Here is a 24148-nt window from a genome sequence, read left to right on the forward strand (position 1 = left end):
TATAATTTTTGAGACAGTATCCTGTATGTAGTTTAGCTGGTCTTAAACTCACTATGTAGCCCAGGCTGGCCTTGAACTTGTGGTGATCCTTCTACCTTTCCCTCACAAGTTTGGGATTGCAGGTGTGTGAGACCATACCGGGTAATTCTACATTTGTAAAGAGTGTTTTAGGGGTTGCTTAAGGTTTGCAATATACATTTACAACTCCAATCAAAACCCACTTTCAAATAGTTTACTGTTTCCTGGGCGGTGTGCATACATTATAATAGAGTATGTCTAATTCCTCCCTCATGTCACATGTAAGATTGGAGCCGTATGTTTCACTTTTCCACAATATCTGATCACCTAATATTTTGTTGCTATTATTTTTAACTGTCACCTATTAGACCTTTTAAGGATAGGAAAAATAAATGTGATTTTATCTTTATGCATTCCTTCTCTAATTCTTTTCCTTTCTTCACATACATCTGAATTTCTGACTTGTATTATCTCCCTTCTCTCTGGAGAACTTCATTTAACAATTCTTGTAAAGCAGATCCTACAGGTAACAAATTCCCTTAACTTCTGTCTGAGAAAGTTTTACCTCTGCTTCACTCCTGAAGGATAATTTCACTGGATATAGAGTAGTAGACTAGTAGTTTTTATTTAAAATGTTACATGGTCGATCCATCCTTCCCTTGCTTGTACGATAAAATTCTTATCCTTGTTCTATAAGTGTTTTTTCTTCTGTTTTTTTTTTCCCTCAAGATCTCTTTTCCTTTAACTTTCTGCAGTTTAACTATTATATGCATATTAGATATTTAACTATTACACACCTATTAAGTATTTTTTGATATTTATTCTGCTTGGTGTTTGATAAGCTTCTTGACTCAGCGGTTTTTTTTTTTTTTTTCTTTAGTCTGATGTTTGTTAACAGTCTATTATTATTCCAAATATGTTTTGTACTCCTTTTCCTTTTGGTATTCTCATTGTGAGTATGTTGCATCTTCTGGAATTGTCTTATTCTTCTTGTCTTTTTTCCGCTCTGTTTTTCAAGTTGGGAAGTTTCTACTGATATTTTCAAGATCACTGATTCTCTCTTCAGGCAGGTGGATTACTGATGAGTCCAGCACTTCTGGGTTCTTTCATTGCTGTTAAAAGTTAAGCATTTCCTACTTACATTACTCTCTTGGTCATCTATCACCATGAGAAAAATATATGACATAATCAGCTCACAAGAGGAATGGTTCATTCTGGCTACCGACTCTCCAGGTTTCATGATCAATTGCCTCTGTGCTGCTGGACCTGTGGCAAGGCACACCATCATGAGAAGGGCACATGATGGAACAAAGCTGCTCACCTCATGCAGCAGGGAATTAAGAGAAGAAAAGGGACCAAGATCCTGCCAGCTTCTTCAAAGGGTGTCCCTGATAAACTAACTTACTTCCAGTGAGGTTCCAAAGGTTCCAACACTTCCCTAAAGCACCCAGGCTGCGGACCAAGCCTCTAATACTTGTGCTTTTGGGGGTCATTCAAGACCCAAACTACAGCAATTATCTGTTCCTGAACGCTGTGCACTTTTTCTATTAGTGTTCTGAACATATTAATCACGGATATTTTAGTTTCCTAACCTCATAATTCCAAAATGTCTGCTGTGTTTGAATCTAGTACTGATGTTTACCTTTTATCTTCAGAATGGGTTTTTCTTTCAGCAAGCCTTACGACTTACAGAGTTAGTAGTTACTGACATAAAAGGCCTTCTGTGTATGTGTGTGTGTGTGGCGGGGGGTGCATGGAACTGAACACAAGGTAATGTGTATGCCAGACAAATGCTCACACTGAGATATACCCTGAGCCCTGGTAGAAGGCCCTTTATGTTTACCAGTTTAGGACTATGTTGTATTCAATGCTTGCTGTATTTGTACAGTGGGGCCTACGGATGTGGTAGTGAGGTGTGTGTGTGGGGGGCAGGGGATGTTACAAAATTCTAAGACCTGTATGTGTTACACAGTTCTAAGATCAACTGTCAATCTTTTAGTCAGTCAAGACCAGTTTGGGCAAAATAGTGAGACCTTATCTCAAACCCAACCCAACCCAACCCAACCCCTTTAAATGAAACAAGAAGGCTACAGTGGGCTGGAGTTGGGAATTTCCACTCCTGCAGGTTGGCTGGGCTACGGTACAATAGTTTCTTTTCCGTGCAGGTCTTTGATAAGGAGAATGAAATTATGTGGGGTATTTAACAATGACTACTTTTCCTTCCCTTTGAGGGAAAGGAGTTTCTTAGATCTTCCTTGGGGGACGATGGTGGGGCTCCTTGAAGTAAAATTCAAAAAAGTATATGAGTCTTTAGGAAGTTTTCTCTCTCAGTTAGTCAATTATTCTTTAATTCTGCTTGATAATGGCTCAGTGGTGGATTTTAGGTAGTTTCTGCTATGTGTAAGTGGATTCTCTGGATTTGCTTGTCTCCATTTTTAAGGTCAGTGTGTCCTGTGACTTCAGGTCTTTGATGGATGTAAGCTTATTTTCCTGCTCATAAACCTTCACTGTTTCCTCACTGGTTTAAGATGAAGTCCACCCATCTCTGCCAAATATACGTTCTTTTGGTAGTTGGACGGGGTCACTGAAATATTTTGTAAAACATGGCCCTTGTTTGTTTTTCAATTTGATCTCTCACCACTCCCTGAAGCAAGCCCTTATTTCTGGTGATTGGTAAAGTTATTGTTCCTAAAATATGCTATGTTCACTCATTTTGTATTCCAAGTCACTCCCCCCAATATTTATAATGTCTACAATGAGTGATTTACAAGTCATTCAGCTTCTTCTGATTCAAACTATATTTTTCTGATTGTTCACTGTGCTCCTACACATTAAGCTTATACATACACAGCTGTTCAGAGGGAGTATTTCAGAGCATCTTAGAAGGTGTCAGGAAGACAGTTTTTCATAGACTACATTTATAAAACGAGCCTGCAAAGTGAAAGGCAGTAGTTTAAATAAAACTAAGAATTGCTGACATCATTTGAAATAACTGAGCATTTTTTTTTAAAGCTTTGTAGTGAAATTTTATTTATTGCTGGGAGGAGGAGGAGAAGGAAGAGGAGGACACAGAGAAGCAGAAGGAGGAAGAGGGGGAGAAACCGAAAGACGGGGAGAAGGAAAAAGAAGAAGGAAGAAGAGGAGAGAGAGGAGGAGGAAGAGACAGAAGAGAAAAGCCATTACCAATTCAAAAAAGCAGGTTTTTCAGCCCTAAAGTTTAATTTTTAACTTAAAACATTAAAACTTACGTTCCATTTGCTCAAACATTACTGAAAAAAGGAAGTCTCGTGGTGTCATATAATATTCCCCTTCATGTTCCAGTGAAGAAAATTGCATGAACCGCTGCTTACGAAGGGAGAGTTTCTCTACTGCTCCATCGTCAACATTTTTCTAGAAGAAAATGAAATTGCAATTTAATTTTGTTTGGTAGTGTCACTAACTATGCTTTTTCTAGAATAATCTTTTATTTTTTATTTTTTAAAAATTATTTTGTTTTGTTTTATTTTTGGTACCGGGGATCAAACTTGGGATCTTGTACTTGTGAGGCGGGAAGCAGAACCACTGAGCTAAATCCTTGGCCCTACGCTAATCTTTTAAAGAGTAATTTTCATGTTTAGGTTTGACTATTTGCAAATTTTTAAATCCTCATTTAACAAATATTAACTGAGTGCTTATTTTTAACTGCTTTAGGCACTGAAAATATAGTACTGCTGAAGGAATTTACATTCCACAAAGGGAGAATAAAAATGAGTAAATGAATATATAAAACAATTTCAGGTGGTATGAGAGTGATAAGGGCCACAAAGAAACACAAAACAGGATTAGAAGGTGATACAGGGTAATACTTTAGACAAAGAGTCAGGGAAGATCTTTCTGAGAGATATGTAGACAGACTACATGAGGTGGGGTGAGCATGTCTGGGCTCTCTTTCAGAAGCTTGGTGATGAAGGAACACCAGAAGGGCCAATATTACAATGATGGAGGGAAAAACAGAATGGCAGAATGGAGATAAGAGCATAAAGACTGGGAGGCAACAGGATCTACCCTGGTGCTTCCATAAGGATAGAATATATCATACCTGATAAATAGCCCTGTTCAAAAATTTCAGTGAGAAATCACAGTACAAAGTAATAAAAGAATGAGGATGGGTGAAACATTTTGAATGTGAATCTTAATCTCAGGCAGTGGAACTTAGATTTTGACTGACTAGTGAAAAAGACAATACTAAAATCTGTATTGTTAACCTTTCATTGACACTTACTACGTACTAGGCACTGTGATAATTCAACAGTGTACACAGAATATTTAGTTAATCCCTACAGTAACTCTGACAATAGAAACTCTGTAAGATATGGAAAGTGATACGTAGATATAGTAGAGCCAGGCTAAAAATCCATGTCTGTGCCAAAAGGTTTCAATCTCTTAAACCTTCCGAGTGACTGGGTCTTGTGACTAGGCAGACTGGAGGAAGATGAGGCGGCACAGACATTAACCTCAATGCAGAAACCCTAACAGAAAATATTGTCTGTGAAACCCAACAGCAGGCATTCACTCTGGATTGCTTCTTTAAGGTACTGCTTGCTCTCCCTTGGACCATTCATATTGCCTGCACATATCACCTACTTCTCAGTCTTAGTACTAATCCTATGCTTGATCCTAAACATACAGATGCTCTTCAGTGACTGCTAGAGAAAAATATCAATTCCAGTTGCCTGACCTCTCTCACTCAATTCAATGACCTCAACAGACCTTTTTTGGTTGACTTAAGTTCTCCAACTAGGAGTATAGTAATTCTCTCTCCTGAATTAGACAAGTTTCCTTGAGCACTTACTTTTATACATATTTTGCATTTTGTTACAGTGCCTACTACAATATTGGATATATATGTATACAGAATACTCAGTAATATTGCAATAATCTATACCTTGGCATCTCTAGGTTTCCCCTTCTCTTTCTCCTTAAATTATTACTGTAAAGAAAACTCAAGGCTCATGTTTTAATTACACGAATGAGTCAATACTCATTCCAGGAATCAAAAAACTGAATTCTATAATACTTTAAGTATTTCATACATGAGGCAAATTACACATAGCAGCTTTTAATTCCCCTTACTCTCTGCTATAAATAAACCTATTCTCTCATCTGAAAACCTTTCAACTCTCACTGCCAGCACCAAGAATATCTCTCATTTTCTTTTCTTTTTTGGTACCGGGGATCAAACTTGGGACCTTGTGCTTGCAAGGTAGGCAGCTGAACCACTGCACTTTGCTTACTAAGTATACAGCAATCACTTGGAGGTCTTCACCATAGTCGAAGTCTAATTCTACCATTTTCCTTATCATCTATACAGTAGATGTCCGAAGTCATCATCTCTCACTACCACAGTCTTTCCTTTCTTCCCAATCCTCATCCTCAGCAGTAAACACATACAAATTAAGGGGGGGGGCAACAGTGTATTAGTGAATATCAATAATAGTTATTGTTTATAAAATATGTTAATATGTGCAAGTCAGGTTGCAACATCTTTACACATGTTCTCACACAATTATTACAATGCCCCCAATAGCAGACACTATTTTTGTAATTCTCATTAAAAAAAAAAAACACAAAATAAAACCTAAGTCTTATAAGGTTAACCAGCTTGCCTAGCTTAATACAGTGAATTAAGTTAAAGTACAGTATGATATCAACCTTCCTACAAACCATTTTCTGATACTAGCTCCTTTAAGAATTATACAAATTATCTAGGCTTCCACCAAAATCTAAACTCCATACTGTCTTAAACATGATTTTTACAGTTGCAAGTGTGAAATGCGATACTAATTCCTATTGAAACCACAAAATCATGGTGGTACCCCTTAAAAAGAAAGTTTAATTTTCACCACTCTGTATTATGTCTTCATCGCTTGGCCTGTTGTGCATAAGAAATGTACTTATGTCTTGATTTCTACCATTGGTACTGCGTGTTAGCCTGTATGCTTACTTTGGGCGTTTTTGTCTTTTGATGGCAGCAAAGTTACAGCATGGCAGCTGGTCCTGGTTCATAACACTGCTGCTCTGCGCATGCAGCCCGCTGCCCTCATCCCTCAGATGGTTTCTAATACGAAACCATCGTATTAGATGCTGGGGCAGTGAGTGCCTCCATCACTGTGGGGAGTGTACTCTGAAATGTGTTGACTGTGCCAGTCAGGGTGAGAGGACAGGAAAGGAAATTCTAAGTCAACCTTACTGCCTTTTTATTATTACTTTTTCTATTCACGCTAAGAGAATGTCCATAAATTTGATGTTAACTTTTAGGTCTAACTTCCGTTGTACAGACATTGGTTTAGGAAGACTAAAATTAGGGAACTGTACACAAAAAAAAAAAAAAAAAAAAAAAAAAAAAGAATTATACAAATTAGAAAAGTAGAAGAAGCAGTGTGGAGATGATGCTAGTTGAAGACATTTTCATGAAAAGAATAGGCTTTAAGCCAGACTTTAGAGAATAAAGAAGAAAGAACAGAGCCAGAATCAGTCATCCTTTGGGTCCTGTGCTGTGTTGTTCATTCCCTTTATTTCCCCAGTTCAGGCAAATTTAAAGTAATTAGGATGTACTGAATATGATTCTTTTCTGCAAGGAAGTTTATGTAGAAGAAAAAAAGTGTTGTTCTGATGTCACCAGAGCCTTTCAAAGTTGAACCTACACAATTTTATCTTTATCATGTAACAGTTCCATTAAAAAAGTATATTTTAAAGGAACACTAGTATAACCAACATATATATTTGTACTTATTTCAGAGTCTAAAAGATTAATTTGCCAATGCCACCTTAATCCTTTACTTTTCTGTTATGTTTATCATGCTTTACTGCATTTGTAAGTACTTTGATCAACTTTCAAGTTTGAAGGATGAATTTAATGGCCAAAATGCAACAATCAACCACAAAAATTGCTCTTAATAGCACACAAGATACTTTATTGTATCATTTCCAATAATAAAAACCAAAGTTTTTTATTTTCCTCTCATTTTTCTACTAGACCATAAGCACCAGAGGCATACATTTTGTCTTTGTGTCAATACACTGTGCATTACACACAATGGAAAAATGACTCATAATTATAACACAGAATTCAATCCTTCACAATGTAACCACTATGTACTACAAACATGGACTAATTTTAAAAAACAACAGAAAAGGGACTTAAAGATTATCTAGTTTAATAGCTCTGTGCATGTGATCAGAAGTCAGGCATTTTGAGTCGCATATCATGCTTGGTTAACTAGTCTGTTACTGCAGAGGACTGCAATACTGATCATGCCCAAAGCAAGCTATGAAGAATTAGCCCCACAATTGGCTTGTTTATAGAAGTGAGTCTCCCTGCAGCCTACTGCCAAGGTCAGAGAAACTCACATCCAAATTCCATTCCCATAACTAAAACCTTCTGACTAGAAGGACAATGTTCTAATTACAATCATATATTTTATCTGTTCTATTTCTAATTCAAGAATGCTTTGTCTTGTCCTTTCTGAGCCTTGTTTACATTAATTTCCACAGAAACCACACATCACCTTTACCCCAATTGACTGCCAACAAAAGTCAGTGCAGGGGACTGTCCAGTGCCTTTGTTGGTTGCACCCACATTGGTCATCCTGGCACCCTGCTTTTCTCCTAGTTCTGTCTCAGTGTCTTTTTTCTCAGGCCTGCACTGTATACTGGGCAGGTAGGTACTGGAACCTGACTACAGGGGTCTCTGGCGGTAATAAAGGCTCATGTCTAAATACTGCCAATTTTTGGCACAGGATAATGCACGCCAAATTATCCTCAATTACCTTGAACAATCAAAGCACTTTATAACAGACCTCTGGTGGAAAATTTAACTATTTCTTGTACTGTTGTTGTATTTTCATTTCTTCCTTTCTTCTTTCACCTGTACATTTTTCCTAGCACTGTGAACACTTGTCTTTTCCCATTTTTCTTTCTCTCCCATCTTCCTTCATAGATTTCAGGTGGCTTTGTTTTTTGTTGCTTTTGCTGCCATTTTCATATTCTGTGAACTAAATAATATTGTTTAGGTTACTGATTTCCTTTAATCTCTAGCTTCTCTTTCTCACTGTGGCATATTTATGGTAGGATGGGCTTGGTAAAATGGGTAGGCCACAGAAATGGCTTTCAGACTTAAGTAAGCACAGGTAGAAGATCAATTTGGATGGAGAGGATGAAGAGGTTTAACAAAAGTCAAGATATCACAGTTATGTTTGAGAATAACAATGCACAAATATTAACCACTTAACAGTTTATCCTTGGTGCTGTCAACTTTGGAAAAAGTTATTGCAGTTTACTGTGTTGAGTTGGCATTGTACAGAAATGGAGAGCCACATTGGTCTAGAAATATTAATTTTTTAAATTTTTATTTATTTTTTTTCCATGTGTACAGGGGTAACGCATTGTACTAAATATGTAAAGTCATATATACATGGGTTTGATTACAGAAACTAATAAAGTATTCTCTAAATAATGAAAAAAAGAATAAGACTACAAGAGCAAGAAGCAATTTAAATATGTTAAAGGATCATTTTCATCTCCAGAATTAAGGATTATTTTAATGTTACATCATTGCCTTTTCTCTTTTACTTTCCTTTTTAGTTTTATTTTAGGATTCCCTATTTTTAATGTTCATACAGAGATTTCTTTAACTGAAATACCGAATAGTTTCTCTGGTGTGAAAAACTATAATGGTACAGAGGATCCTAATGAGATAATTAATAATGTGAAATAGGAAGTAAAGGTCTAAAGGTGTAGGGAAAGTAGGAAGGGTGAGGGAAAGGTAATAAGGGAGAGGAAAAAATATGAGAAACTGAAAAAAATGGAAATAAAGTGTTTGTAAATGGGGAGGGGAGCAGGGAGTGAAGGGAGGGCAGGGACAAGGGGAAAAATGAGAATCAAGACCTATTATGTAAAGGTACAGGATTCCCAATGATGAATGTAACTGTATTGTATACCTAGATTGTACCAATAAACTCAATAAAAAGAAAAAAAACCCCCAAAAAACAGTTTATCCTGAGCATCACTCAGGCCACATGTTTGTTTATGTACTGAGTATCCTGAGCACAGCTTGTGCAGGTGTTATTTCAACCAGTAAATTCTTGTTTGCACAAGACACACTTGTACTCTCTTTTATATGGACTACTTTTTACATGCTTTCAAATTTAAAACATTGTATTTGCCTCTGATGTTTGTTTCTAGTGAGATCTACTTAAGTTCTGGTTATTTTCTTTTCCTAATTTGTGTTTATGTGTGAAAAATAATCTTAATTTTGTGCTACACTCTAACTATTATTGTAAGTAAATTAGATATAATTTTTATACTTGTCCAGAACTCAGTGATATTCTTTTACATACAAAACAGACACATTTGGGACACTGAAATTGTATAGGAAGAAAATGCCAAAAGATCTGCAAAAGAAAAAACTGAAAAAGAGAGAAATGTTACTATATCAGAGAAGAAAAGTCTGTGTTATGAAATGGAAAGTCAAAAAATGTCTTCTCACTGTCAAATACTCATAATATAGAAATGATAGAACTTGAAAGAAAAAATGAAACTAAAAAAATTCCAGTAGTGGTCCGGGATTATAATAATTCTATGGGTAGTATTGACAGAGTTGACCAACATCTAACAAGTTATCCTGTAATCAAAAAGCAAAGAAAATAATAACTGAAAATAAATAATTAGTACTGTTACATATTAGGCAGAAAAGTCCATTAATCTGTTCTCAGACATTTAAGAACCTAATATATATTATTTTTATAGGGATGACAAATGGATACTAGGGAGGTTCCAGTCTTAAGGAGCTTACAGAAAGGGAATTGGAAAGCAAATAAATAGAAGCCTGAGTTCTGGGATCAAGCCACTTGGTATTCAAATGCCAGTTCTGTCACTTACTATGTATGCAACGTTGGACCAATGATTTGGTGTATCTCACCTGATTCATGTGAAAAGTGAATAAGGTAGAATCAAACTGCTTAGATTTAAATCCCAGATCTGTCACCTGGACAAATTATTTTATCTTTCTGTTAACTGATAAGTAAAATGGAAAAAAATCACATCCATCTCAAGGTTTTAAAATTTTTTAATGAGCTTCAATGAAATAATATACATGAAACCCTTGGCATAATGCTGAGCACGTTAAGGGCTACAGTAATAGTTAGCTATTACTAGTGTGATCACTGTTAACATGAGCAAATGCACCAAAGATAAAATATCTAAAACAACTTAATGAGGAGACAAAGAGAGGACAGCTCCCTTGTAGACTTCAGAAAGACATCTCAGAGCAGAATTGAACTGGATCTAAAAGGATGGGTAGGAGTTTGTCAAGACAGGGAACAATAGTAGAGTGAATTATGCTAAATAAAGTCAGTTCTGAGATTTGGGCAGTCAAGTTCATGGTATTTGGGCATGCACGGCAAAAATAGAAGAGAGAAGAATTCTATGAAGATCATCATGGATTCTAACACTGTGTTTTGTAATTTATACAACAGCCATCATATATTTAAGACACTATCACCTATACAACAGCCATCATATATTTAAGACACTATCACCTATATGGAATACAGAAACAGGGTGTCTCACACCAAAATAACAATTCTGGTTTCTCTAAAAGGGAACATGAAAGACAGTACGAATAAATACTCTATCCCTGACTTCCAGGGCCAGAATCTCACAAGATCCTCCACAATACTTAAAAGGCTAGCTTAACAAAATAAAAGACCAAAAATACTAATTTGAAAGTGGTCATGATTTCTTTCTTTTGGCTCTTGATCAGCTCAGATATAGAATATTATTAAGTCTGGACCAGCTGATTAAATAATTCTGTCTTAGAAATCATGCAAGAAGCAAGGCATGGTGATAGACATCAATAATCCCAGCACTTGGGAGGCCGAGGCAGAAGATCGCCGTGAGTTCAAGGCCAGCCTGAACTATAAAGCGAGATCCTGTCTTTAAAAATAAAATCAAAACAAAACAAAAAACCCCAACAAAACAAACAAAAAAAACAAATCCATGGAATAAAATAAAGTTCCTTGTTTACTACACAGGAGTAGGAGAAAAAAGGAGGCTAGGAGACTTGGGCTGGCTACTTCATACATTTATTTTTTTTAACTGAATGTACTATACAAGGTGACAGACTACATGTGAGCCAATTCCACAAGTGTTCATTTGTTCCTGATTCCATCTTTCTCTTTTCCAAGAACTGACTCATCTTTCTGTATATTTACTTTCTGTATATATTAATCTTGTGATCTGCCTTACATATTCATTCACTGTTTGCTTCCAAATGCAGGGAGGTGTCTCTCATTTTGCCACAAAAATTTTTAATAGCAAGCTGAATGTATAGGGCCAGGAGAACTGTCACAGTGAAACTGGTGTCACTTCTAAGTCCCTTCATTCCCATGAGAATAAGCTCTCTAAATCCCATTTAATCTTTGTGTTGTACTTGGTCTCCCTAGGAATCTGAAATTGATCTTCATGCTATATGTAGGATAAGGCTGCTCTGTTTGCTACTCTTCCTACATTGAGTATCTGAAAGGCCTTATCTGGTCCTCCATCCCATTTCAACAGTGCGCTGAAAATCTTTCAGGATTTCCTTTGATTGGAGATTTCACTTTGGAAAAGACTGAGGTGATTGTCCTAGATCTGTGTTTTAGGTCTGATCAGAAGAAATCCAGGAATAGAAATGGTAGAAGCCATAATTTTTGGCCCTGTTGCTGGATTAAAGTGTTTATTGCCAGAGTTATCAAAGGCTCTAGTTCAAACTAGTTTCTCTCCCTGTCTTTGCTCTCTTTCATACTCCCCACTTTCTCTCTCTCCCTCTTCTCACACACAGCTTTCCCTTCTAAAGAACCTGTAAGTTTTCATGACTTCAATTCCAAAATGGAAAGCAAAACTAGAAATATGCAATTGTTTACAGTTGTCAATCTATCTCTTTTTCCTTATTTACTACAAGTCAGGAAAAGGGGGTGATAAAGTAATGCAAACAAAAAAACTGAACAAAATAATTGCTCCAAATCCTCATTTCCAGGAATTGCTCTGTGCCATTATGAATTCAGGCAGTTATACTGATTACATTTAGACAATTATTCAGAGGTTCTTCAGACTCTAGTTAAGTTTGAGGGGAGTATTCATAAAAACAAAAGGCAAAGTGTCAGAACCCTGTTTCTACTTGGAAATAAAAATAGAGACAAGCCAGTCATACCCAATTGTGGTAGATGAAGAATCAATGGAAATTCCTATGCATAAACTTTAAAGTACATTATATAAAGTGTAATTCCATACCTTTTAACTTTGGTAATTGCATGACATGGTTGTTAATTTTAAAAATTTGAATTCAAACTGATTTTAAAGGGTTGAATATTTAAATTTTTTACAAGCTAATTATGAACCATGTGTAAAAAGTTTCTGCAACTCTTTGAACCATGTGTTAGTACATCTTATCAAGTTTTTTCTGCCTTGTATTTATTCTAAACTTCTATAAAATTTCTATTTTACTGTAAATATTATCTAAGTTTTTATTCCATGGCAACCTTCATTATCAGCATGAAATATTTTTTTCTGAGCATAGTGTATTTTTAATAGATCCTCCCAAATGTCTTTCTAAAATGCAGTTTTCACTGGAAAACAAACAAATAAACACTCGCTAGAATTAAGTACATTAGTGGCAGAAAGGAGAGCTATCTGTAACACAAAGCAGGCCCAGCCACAGTGTTCTGCACCAGTCATGGTTACTACCAGCAATAATGCCTCAAAGTAATGTTCACGGTTATCTTTAGTCATTGAGAAAGTAATTATAGTATGTAGGGAATATTCTGCTCAAATGTAGGGAAATGTGAAATAATAGTTCAACAGTTTCAAAGTAAATCTTTCATAAGAAAAACTGTTTTCTTGCTTACAAGGGCAAGTTTAGTTATGTGGAAGATTCCCTAACATGGCATACCTCATAGTCTACTGATACTGTGTAAAGTTAGCATTACTCTATGATTTACTAGGCATGTAAAGTACTTTGTGGAATGCATGTTATAGAAAAATACCAGAGCTATGTTTATATAAACTGAAAATTATTAGAGCTGTGAGTGAAAACAGAAAGTCTTTCAGAAAAATACAAGTTGATATACTTTGGGGTTGTCATAAAAACCATTACATGTCAAATGAAATTAAAACACAAGATGCAAAATGCTTTTATCTTTCCAATAATATCAACATATACTTTTAAAAGAGTTAACCACTAGTTCATTCTTAGTCATAATGAAGCTCCACAGGAAAAACATCGATATGAATAACAATCCAGGGTACTAACGCAAAGATGTGAGGATTTCAGGACTTGAAGAAAAATGTGACTTATTATCTCCTAGGGCTAAATCAATAGCTTAAAAACATTAACATAAGGGAAACTATAACTTTAAAACAATTTACTTAGGACATAAATTTCAGAACAAATGTTCTATCTCATGTCTAAAATCTTTGTAAGAATTGTTCCAAGGTTATGGAAAATACATCAGCCTTGAATGAAGTTAGCATCTCCAGGTATATCTGCTGCATAACATAAATTTTAATTTTTTTTTTACCACTCCCTTAGATTTGGTTTTTGCTCTCACTTTATATAAGAATTCATTTGGAAATAAAACCTGGAAAGCACTTTTTAGTGGTTTCTAGAAAAAAAAAAAAAAAAGCATGATATACTTTCCTGAAGAGTTGACTTTTAATTAAAGGTCATCTTTAAAAAAATCTGTAAATTTATGAGAGAGTAGTAAGTGAATCAGTTCTTAAAATCTCCCCCAACCTAACAAAACAAAACAGAACAAAACAAATATCACCAAAACCAAGAACTACACAGTCATGATGAAGCTTCTAAAGGTTCTTCTGGAACTGAAAATTTGGACCAAACTGTGAGAGAAGACGCTTACTGAAAACAAGTTTTTTCTTTCAGAGAACAGTGTGGTGAATAAGAGTGAAAAAGAGGGCCACTGTGCAGTAGTAAGCACTGCACAACTCAAAGGAACACCAATCACTGTAGATGAGCACATGGAAGTGAGGGGTACTGAGGAAGGAATGTCTACTCCTAATGTGCACAAAGGTACCACATGGGCTGAACCCTCCTAAAGTGCAGGGGCTGGGCAAGCCAGGAAGAGTACAGACTGTGCTATTCAAAGTTCTCATCATTCTGCAGTCACAAAAGGCCCAAAATTCTCCCTACCCCACCCTAATGTCCTTTCAAAGTTAGAGTCAGCATCAGTGAATTATGTCTTGGATGGGCAGAGGAAAATACTGTATTTATAGCCATAATGACCTAAAACCTATGATGGTTCCCCAAATTGGCAGGTACTCCAAAATGGGAGAATAAAATTGAACTGAAAGGCCACCCTCATGGGATGGGATAAACTACCCCTTTGTAAACAGGCAGAACTTTCAAACAGTAGATCTAGGACACAGACATGTCCCCCTGTGACAGTCCATGGCCTAGCTCTCAAGTCCCTCAGGGAGCTGAGAGACTAGCATTCTGTCCTTCAGCTCATACTTTAATGGAAAAATAAAGAGTTCTTAGATCAAGATGGAAAGGAAGAAGATACATTTTTCATATTGCTTTTGGCATATGGCATTATTTGGCTAGAATGTCTGTTTAAAACCTTCAGTGCACCCTATGTAAAATTCTCTGGGAAAAATGAAGGCAGGAGCAACAGGAAACAAGTAGCAATGAAAATCAACTTCTGAAAGAAACTGGAAAAAATTATAAATATTAAAGCAGATGACTGTAACATCAGAGAGAAAAGATAAGATGTAAGACAAGAGAAATATCTGAAAAGGGAGCTGGTCAAGCTAAATAAAAGAAACAGGGAAAATACCATTATAAAACTTAAACAACTTTAGGGAATTGTAAAGATTAGAATCGGAATTGCAGAAAACCACATGGACTATAAAAATCACATAGAAGGTAGAAAAAAAGCACAAAGAAAAGCAATTAGAGAAAAGAACATACGTAACACAAAACACTGAAGACTCAATATATGAATAACTGTTATGTTTCAGGAGGGAAAGAGGACATCAAACATCTATTTATTTGTCACTGCCCTATGTGTACGTACTTGAGGGTGAGTAACACACAGGGAAGATAGATCAGTTTCAGTCTCTTTAAATAAGGTTTGAAGTGTGACACCCTTATTTCTTGATTCAAACTTTTAAAAACTGTTCTCTAAGGAGTTATTATCAAAACAAAATTCAGAGGATTAGACAAAATTTACCTCTATGATTATTCTCAAAAGGCATACATCACCTTTATATATTATGAGGGGAAATAAAAGTAGTACATTGAAGTTATTCAGCAGAGAAAACTGCAGAGTTTTTGCCCCTCCTCACTCCAACATGTCTACTGTAAACAGTACAACAGAAGGAATGGAATAAACACTTTATTTGAACAAGATTTCCTGATACTTCTACAAATCTATTCTTGTCGGTCAGTATAATATACAGTTACATATAAATAACCCATGGACTGGCATGGGAAGCAGCTGTCTGAGGAACTGGCTCCTCAGGAAGAGGAAGGGTAGGGAATGCAGCCATGGAGATCAAAGAGCCATTTAGGGCCTGCTGGTTGTTATCCTAAACCCTTCCCAAGTACTGCATTTTAGAACCTTCGTAGGTGGAAAGTGGCAAGTGGGGGATGAATTCCTCCTATTACAATGATGATCTGCTTCTAAACCTGCATGTAATACTAAATACATGGCAAAGGAGGAACAGAAGAAACCTTGTGATCTGAGGCTACAATGAACACGTGAGAACCATGCACATGGTTCTAGTTATATATAAAATGCTCCGTGGATTTCAAGGATTACTTGTAATGCAGTAAAAATGTGACAAAGGAATTAAGAGCAGTGAGTGATGTGAACTGGATAAAAGAGATCTTTGAAAGCTGATGACTTCTGTTAAAACATTTCACTAGTTTATTGCCTTTAAAGCAACAGGTGCTTCACCATTCTGTCTCTCCTTTTTTATCCACGAAGTGACAAATTGGAAAAGTTAGTTCTCTGTTCTTTGTTGAACATTCTTTAGTTTCTGCATATCTCAGGAAAAGTGAGAGAAGAAAGGATGTTCCTTACAGTATTACTGTTTTCAAAATGTCCAACACACACCTTATAGTAAGTAGGCAAAATAAAGTAAGACCCACTCATTTGGGGCCTTTATTTTGGAATTTGTAATCATCTGGATAAAATATAATTGTGTTGTTGCCTTTGAACTTTTTGTGGTATGTCTGAAAGACTGTCTTTTCTTAAAGAAAATTTTACATTTGGAAATTTTTACTAATTAGACAAAACTTTTTCACTTTGTTCTGAACTAGGGAGATTTTAATTGTATATGATACAAAACAGTGACAGACTGAATTAGAAATATTCACTGTAATAGGCTGTGCCTCATGATAAATTTTACAACATGAAAGAATATTAGCCAAGGAGATAAAAGTCTGTTTTGAGAAATCTGGAAGCTCTGAGAATTCCTCTCTGCCTTCTGAAAGTTGTCAGATCCAGAGATGCTGACTTAGATAGAGACTGGAAGAGAGAATGGCTTTTCTTAGATTAGCACGGTAAAATGAAATGACATATGCTTATATATATTATTTTTCAAAAACCCCATAGATTGTGGCCTAGTTAAGTGAGGTGACTGTCAGGAGAGGCTGATGAATAAAAAAATAACCATCTGTTCTTTTAGTGACTGCCTTCTTTTTCCTAACTAAATGGCTTAGCACAATACTCATTTTCCCTTCCTTCATTACAGTCTTCCAGGAGGTACATCATAACTACATGTACTGTTATTTATACTATAAATGAAAAGTTTAAGTTTTAACTGGGCCGGGGATTTAGCTCAGTGGTGCTTGCCATCTGCCTCATAAGCACAAGGTTTCAAGTTTGATCCCTGGTACCAAAAAAAATAAAAAAAAGTTTTAACTGATTATAATGAGAGAAAGAGTGAAGCAGAGGGAGAAAAGTGAGAGAAAGGACAGGCATTAGATCTTTAATTAAAAAAATCTCAATATCTCCCTAAAGTTTCATGAGTAACATTCATTACAACCTTAACTAAGTAATATTTTTTAAAGGGATGATTGAGTTACTTGGTTTATTTCCTTGCACAGAAGAAGGTAAATGCTACTTTGTGAATTTTCTAGTTTTCTTCTTTTCAAAAGACTGGGTACTGAACTCTGGGCCTGTTCACAGAGCTTATCACCAGCTTCCTCTCTCCACTTTAATTTTTTTTGTTTTTTTTTTGGTACCAGGATCAAACTCGGGTCCTTGCACTTGTGAAGCAGGCGGTGGCACCACTGAGCCTAATCCCCAGCCCAGCCCACTTTAATTTTGAGACAGGGACCTGCTAAGTGACTAAATCACCTAAACTGGGTTTGAACTTGCAATCTTTCAGCCTCTCAGAGTGACAGGATTATAGGCATGTGCCACCATGCCCAGCTCTATAGTTATTTAATACCAACTTATTTAATAAACATGCTTCTTCTATGGTTAACCACTGCATAGAATGAAGTGATAAAGTGAATTCACTTCTTAGTGGAGGGGCATTATAGAAGGTGATATTAAAGTAGAGATATGAAAAAAGTCAACAGCATTTAGCAAATGTGTATGTCTTACAAGGATAAATTTCAAATTCTGAGAATTACTTTTTCATGTTATTTATCATTTTGATCTCTTACTTTTCACAGTGAGAAATGCACCAGGCTACTATCTTTCAAGGTTATAAAATTAAATTTCAACAGAAACTAGTAATAGTTCTGATATCAGTGAATTTACCTGAATTGTGATCTCTCCTCTTTGGGTAGCTCAGGAGTAATGCAGACCAGGGACAAGAAACTTTTGTGATAGAAGCTATGCTCTAATTTCAAGAGTCTTACATACTCATGCAAAAAGATCAACTAGAAGCAGAACTTGAAGGAAGCCTAAGGAAAAGACTGAATCATAAACACAGGCTGCCACTATGGATAACAGCATTTAGGATACTGTATCCTACAGCACATGACACAGGATGAAGTGAAGAAGTGAGGATTAAAAGATCCCTTCCTCTTTCCTCCCATTCCTTCTTGGGGAACAGCTGCAGTCTGTTCGCTGTAAAAATTTCAGTTGGGGACCACAGAAGGAAAGTGATTGACTCACAGGTTATTTGGCCCTGCTTTCCCCCATGCCCCACATTCTCTCTGACCCTTTCAGACTGCCATATTTCTACCTCCAGCAAATGGTTGCTACCTTCATTTGTTTCCTCAGCTCAAAGAAAACCCACAGTGAGGGTGGCTTCATAAAGCAATTTGTTCCTTTATCACCAAATCCCTCAAGCCCCACACTCTTTGTAACTCTACACAAAACTGGGTTAAAGACTGAAATTATTTTTAAAAATATGCAATGTATACTGGTTGCATATAAATAGGAATTTTACCTAAAACATTAACAGAACAAAACCTTTAAAAACCTTTAGATAAACAGAAAGATAATGGAAGTTTGAATATGGGCAGATTACAATCATTAAAAACAAAAACTATATTTTCTTTAAAATTCAATTGATAGTGGTTTTAATTAATTAGTTCTTGCACAAAACAAATACTGAACTTACTTAAAACAGCAATCTTAATTCTGATCACTGCTGCCTTAAGAGTGACCTCCATTGTTCTTGCATTCTGTTTTGACTTTCACTTGGCCTTTGGTCAACTTCAGTAAATCTCTCCAGAATAGTACTCTTTTTCTCACTCCTAACTGCAATGAAAGCACTTCACAAAGCTAAAGCATGTAATATAGTTATTTCTTCGTGTTACCTGTTTGTTTGGGTAATGTATTTCTTAAGGGCTAATTCTGGTAGTTACTTCCTTGAGGACTACTTCTTAAGAATACCCATTTGAGTGAGAGATCCGCCTATTAAGCATACAAAACCTGAGAACATTTTTATCAAATCTTGTAATGATCCTCTACTTCCCGACTCCACACAATTACTCAAGAACAGAAGTATCTTTTTTCTTTGTATTCCAAGTGTCTAACACATAGTCAACATTGTTAATTTGTTTTTAAAAAGTATGCCAAAAGTGAATGGATCTTTATGAATGGGAATCAATTCCAAAGTGTGATATATTTTTTAATTTTTATTTTTATTGGTACATATTTGTAGAACATAATGATTACATTTATCATGGGAAATTGGTACCTGCACATAACATACTTTAATTCTGTTTTTATCCTCTTCATCTTCTCTCCCTCAAAGTGTGATATTAAAAAATAATTTAAAAATAGGTTCCAGCCCTAGAACCAGTAGGTAAGTCTGGTTTTTATGTACATATATTTTAAGCCTTATGAATAATTTGTTAAAACACCTTTAGATATGTAGTCTGCCATATGCAATTTTACTGAAGTACACAAATGAACAAATAAAGACCTTTTGTTTCCTCTTATTATAACCACAAATTGCTGCATACTGATAATTATTTTAGATTTCAAAAATATCTTCAGAATAAGGGGAAAGAGGTAAAGCCATCAACAGGTGGTGGCTATGTTAACTGTACCAAAGGGTACTGCCTTATTTTTTGTTTGGCATAGAAACCATGGAATTTCTCAGAAACAGAATGCTCTGAAATTGGATTATACCAGCTGTTCCCCCTCTCCTGTAAATCTGAATGAATTCTCTGAAGGATTTCAGGCCTCCTGCCATGGCGAGTTCAGTTTTTAATGGATTTTTTTCAATTTCATCTTGGAGTTCATTCACAGACTGAAATACAGCATTTCTAACAAAAAATTTTGCTACTAAAATAAATTTGTAAGAAATGAGCAAGAGATAAGCTAATGTCTTTAACAAAACAGGCAATGTATTGGCAAAGTTACCAAAATACAGGTCACCCAATATTGTTTATTTATAAATTGTAGCTTACATAGTATAAAAGCACAACACAAAAAGTTAATGCAGAAATAGGTTACATTTGGTAATTCCTGAAGATACTTTAAAAATGAAGGTTTTAATAATTCCAGAATATAATTTTCTGTCTAATCCCTGAAAATCACAATAGATTTTGGGGGGTGTTCTTTTCCTTTAAGGTATCAAGCATAACTGAAGTGAAACAACTGCTAAATAATTAAAACGATTTATCACTTTACAACTTCAGTTGCTACCACTACTAGCAACCACTCCAACTGTCTCTACCCTCTTATGTCTTTTTTAATAGTTGATGTCCAATGAGGTGATGTGAGTTCTACATCTTAACAGGAAAGGAGCCAGTGCAAACTGTTGTCAGTGAATCAAAATACCAAGTTAGGAGAACTATGTGCTCTTGTAGCTGTGAGGTCTGTAGCACATATGAGTGCATGTTAAAGAAAAGTATTTTAACTGTTAGATTTTTAAAAAGGCTTATATGAGAAACTTGTAGTTTATAGGTTGTTATGTACATACTTTAAGGATAGGCAGGGCTTGAGTTCTGGGTCATCTTTTTCTTTTAAAATTTATTTGGTGAATCTACTCCTTTGAGCTTTATAACCAAGAAAATAATCCTAATTAGATTCTGGGAAGAGAGTGGAATAGATACTTGTAGATGAAGACAGACAGAGCCTGAAGTTCTAAAATGATTCAGGCAATCCAAAGCTCCCAACTTGAATTGTTCAAAGCACCAAAGGGTAAGACTTAATATTTGAAAATCTGGCTGGATCTCATCACTTCGTTTAGTTTAAAATTAGTTTCTAAGTATCTACAGGCTGTTGTTCAGATACTTTTTTATTTTGTAATATATAACATTTTGTAATATATATATTTTTACCAGTACCACTGCTGTTCCTGTGACTCTTATCAGTAGCCTCCTTAGGCTGTGAGAAGTTGATAACCCAACCTATAAGCTACAGAGTGAATGTACTGCAAGATGTTCCCTTGGATGATGAAGGTTGTTCGTAGCAATGGTGTCTGTTCTGTCTATAAAGGTATAAACAGGACATGCTAGTAAACAGAACATATACTGGGCTAGAAAAGAACACGGGCAGTCAGAACAGAAGAGAAGAACTGGTAAAGGACAATACATCACCAAATCTTTTCATAAATTATCTGAAGGCAACACAATCCAAAAATCAGGACTAATACAGGGACAAGATCAAAGTGCTGAAGCGGAGAATAATTTAACATTTAACATTTGAAACATTTTACAATTTGAAGAACATACATGAATATTAAGAATCAGGGAGGGACAGGATGTATCCTAAAAATGAGTCTCCTAACTTCACACACTATACTTCCAGTTTCCCTAAAATTATGTGTAAAATCTGTGTGTATTTTTTAAAAAAGAGGGCAAGTAACTCTTTCCACCTTTTCAGATTCACAACCTATTAAAAGACTTAGAAAAATGACAAAGATGAATCAGCAAAGATTAGTGACAGCATGGTAAAATACAATCATGACTAGTAAATGAGATACCTCAATTATAGTAAGTATGAACAGCTAATGAGTCCTAAGTAACTGAGATGAATATTAGATTCAACTGCTTTTTGATAATAGTAGAGGTCTTTTTTAAAGTTAAAAGAAGGCTGGCTGTGGTTGTACATGCCTGAAATCTCAGCACTTGGGAGGCAGAGGCAAGAGGATCACAGCAAGTTGGAGGCCAGCCTGGGCTACACTGTTCAGGGCCAGCCTGAACTACAAAGGGCTATGCTGCCTCAAAAAACAAAAAACAAAACAAAACAAAACAAAACAAAAAGCTTCCTCAACACGACTAAGCAAGAAATGTGAAATCTATTAATTCTAAGTCTTCTAGAAAAGTTTTCCATTTTCCATCAGCTAAGGCAAATTAGAGAATGCACGTAACTGCTATCTAGCTAGAATAAAGAAAGGACTAAAAACACTGTTACATAAAATTTCAAAGACTAGGGGGTGTGCCTCAATAGCAGAGTGCATGCTTAGGACATACAAAGCCCTGGGTTCAATTCCCAAAACCTAAATAAATAACATTTCAAAAAATTAAAAATTGGTCTTAATAAAATTCTATATGTATATCTGCATAATTCTAACTTTTGTTTTCACTTCACCTTTTCCCTAATGCAGTAATAAAGCCACTGCAGGTTGCTTTTCCTACTACTTTATAAAAGAAAGCTGATATTATAGTATGATACACAGCTTTATCAGAGAAGAAACTAAAGAAAAATATGGGTAGGAGATCAGAGAACAAAGATAAAGTGCAAGGGCTATTTTCCACAAGGGCCTGGACAGCTTACTTCCACAACAGCACACTATGTGGAACCACCATAATTATTCTTAGCTTCAGAGCTAGAAGGTTTATTTTTCTTTTTTTGATACCGGGGATTGAACTCAGGACCTTGTACTTGCAAGGCAGGCACGGTGCCACTAAGCTAAATCTCTGGCCCTAAAAGCTTTATTTCTATAATATTAAAAGACAAATCATTAATACATTAATATTGTTCTAATACATTAACAATGTTCTACAATGGTTTAATCTTTCTTGTCAAGATTTAATACTAGAAGCTTAGCAGTAGTCTTTTCAAGTCACAATAGGATACAGGTGGTTTTTACATGCTTCTTTTTCACCTAAATCAAGGAAAAAAACCCAACAGTTCCAGACTCTTTCCTAATATATTTCAAAGAATTCCAGTAATCATAATGAAGTATTATTTCATTAATGTTTCAAGAAGCAATCCTGACTGTTATCTAAAATGGATTTAGCCATTGCCTAACGGTCAAGCTTAATAACGAAATACAGAATCCTAATTTAAAGACAAAAAAGTTGTAGTGGTAAATAAGTCAAGCTTCGATCACTAATAACACGACTAGTTCATAATTAGTTTTAGAAACACTGAGTTTCTGAAACACTCTACTACTGATTATCCTCTGTCTATTGCAATGGTTTTGTGATTAAATCCCAGCTCTTCCAGATTATTAATTTTTTCTGGGCTGCCATTGACACTTAGAATACCAGAGAGTAAGGACTACTAGAAGCCATCTTTCATAAATACTTCCACATACATAGGCTGCTGGATCAATTATCACTTGATAATTAGATGAACCTAATAGGAAGTGCTCAGCTGTTCAGTTTTTTCTTTGTAGCAGGCAGCCACCATTCTATCTGTAGGGCGCACACTGAATCTGGGTACAAAGGAGTTCTTCATCACCACCTAGCTGTGCCCTGACCTGGACTACAATGCTGGAGCAATTCCAACCTTCCACAAATCCCCAGGGCCATGGGTTTGCAGAGAAGCCTTGTTAGGGATCTGTTCTGATTTAAGCTGGTTCTTAACTGGGCCATTATGACCAAATTAAACTAAAAAAAGACTTTGTCTTTAAACACTCAATAGTGAGATTTAATCTCTTGGCATTTACACTGTACACACAAAAGCACAGAAACCAACCAATTTATGGCTCATTATTGTATATATAATCTTCTGATTTTGAATACTAGAGAATGAGAAAAATGACATGATTCATCCCAAACAATAGGTTTACTAAGCAATTCATATTTTGCCTGAGTATCTAGAACAATTTGTAGAAAAATCCTGGCAGATAATACATAAAGCATATAATGTACATGGGAATAGAGTTAAGATTTTATAAGGCCTTATTTATTTATTATTTTGGTATTGGGACCTTGTACTTATAAGGCAGGCGGTGGAACCACTGAGCTAAATCCCCAGCCCTAGGCCTTATTTCTTAATAGTAATTACAACCTTTGTAGACCATATATCATGGAACTTTGGTAGCAACGAAAATTTTCTATATAGAATTAAATGTATTAAAATATAATCCATTACTGGGCGTGGTGGTGCACGCCTGTAATCCCAGCACTCGGGAGGCTAAGGCAGGAGGATCACTGTGAGTTCGAGACGAGCCTGGGCTACACAGTGAGTTCCAGGTCAGTCTCAACTACATAGTGAGACCCTGTCTCAAAAAAGCAAACAAACAAAAAAATCCATTAAATCTTACTTCCATTTTGAAATTATATTGCCATATGAAAACATTTAACAATAATCTTATTTATGGAAAATATGTTATTAAGGGAGCATTTTTTCACATACTCCCTTTATACTATGGCTATAACTTTTAAATTGATATTTAAATTGTTATTTTAGTGATTTAGAATGTTTATGTACCGTTA

General features: G+C 35.6%; 1 protein-coding gene across 2 annotated transcripts in view; it reads right to left on the reverse strand.

The window, feature by feature from the left end:
- Micu2 (mitochondrial calcium uptake 2) overlaps positions 1-24148 on the reverse strand; it is a 102028-nt gene that overhangs the window by 71294 nt on the left and 6586 nt on the right. For both annotated transcript variants that reach the window (XM_019205047.1, XM_010607485.2), the window contains exon 2: positions 3267-3408. In XM_019205047.1, coding sequence (XP_019060592.1) covers positions 3267-3408 — 142 coding nt within the window. The remainder of the gene's footprint in view (positions 1-3266; positions 3409-24148) is intronic.

Source organism: Fukomys damarensis, unplaced genomic scaffold, assembly GCF_012274545.1.
Source record: "Fukomys damarensis isolate Sample0158 unplaced genomic scaffold, DMR_v1.0_HiC HiC_scaffold_38, whole genome shotgun sequence".
NCBI classification, from domain to species: Eukaryota; Metazoa; Chordata; class Mammalia; order Rodentia; family Bathyergidae; genus Fukomys; species Fukomys damarensis.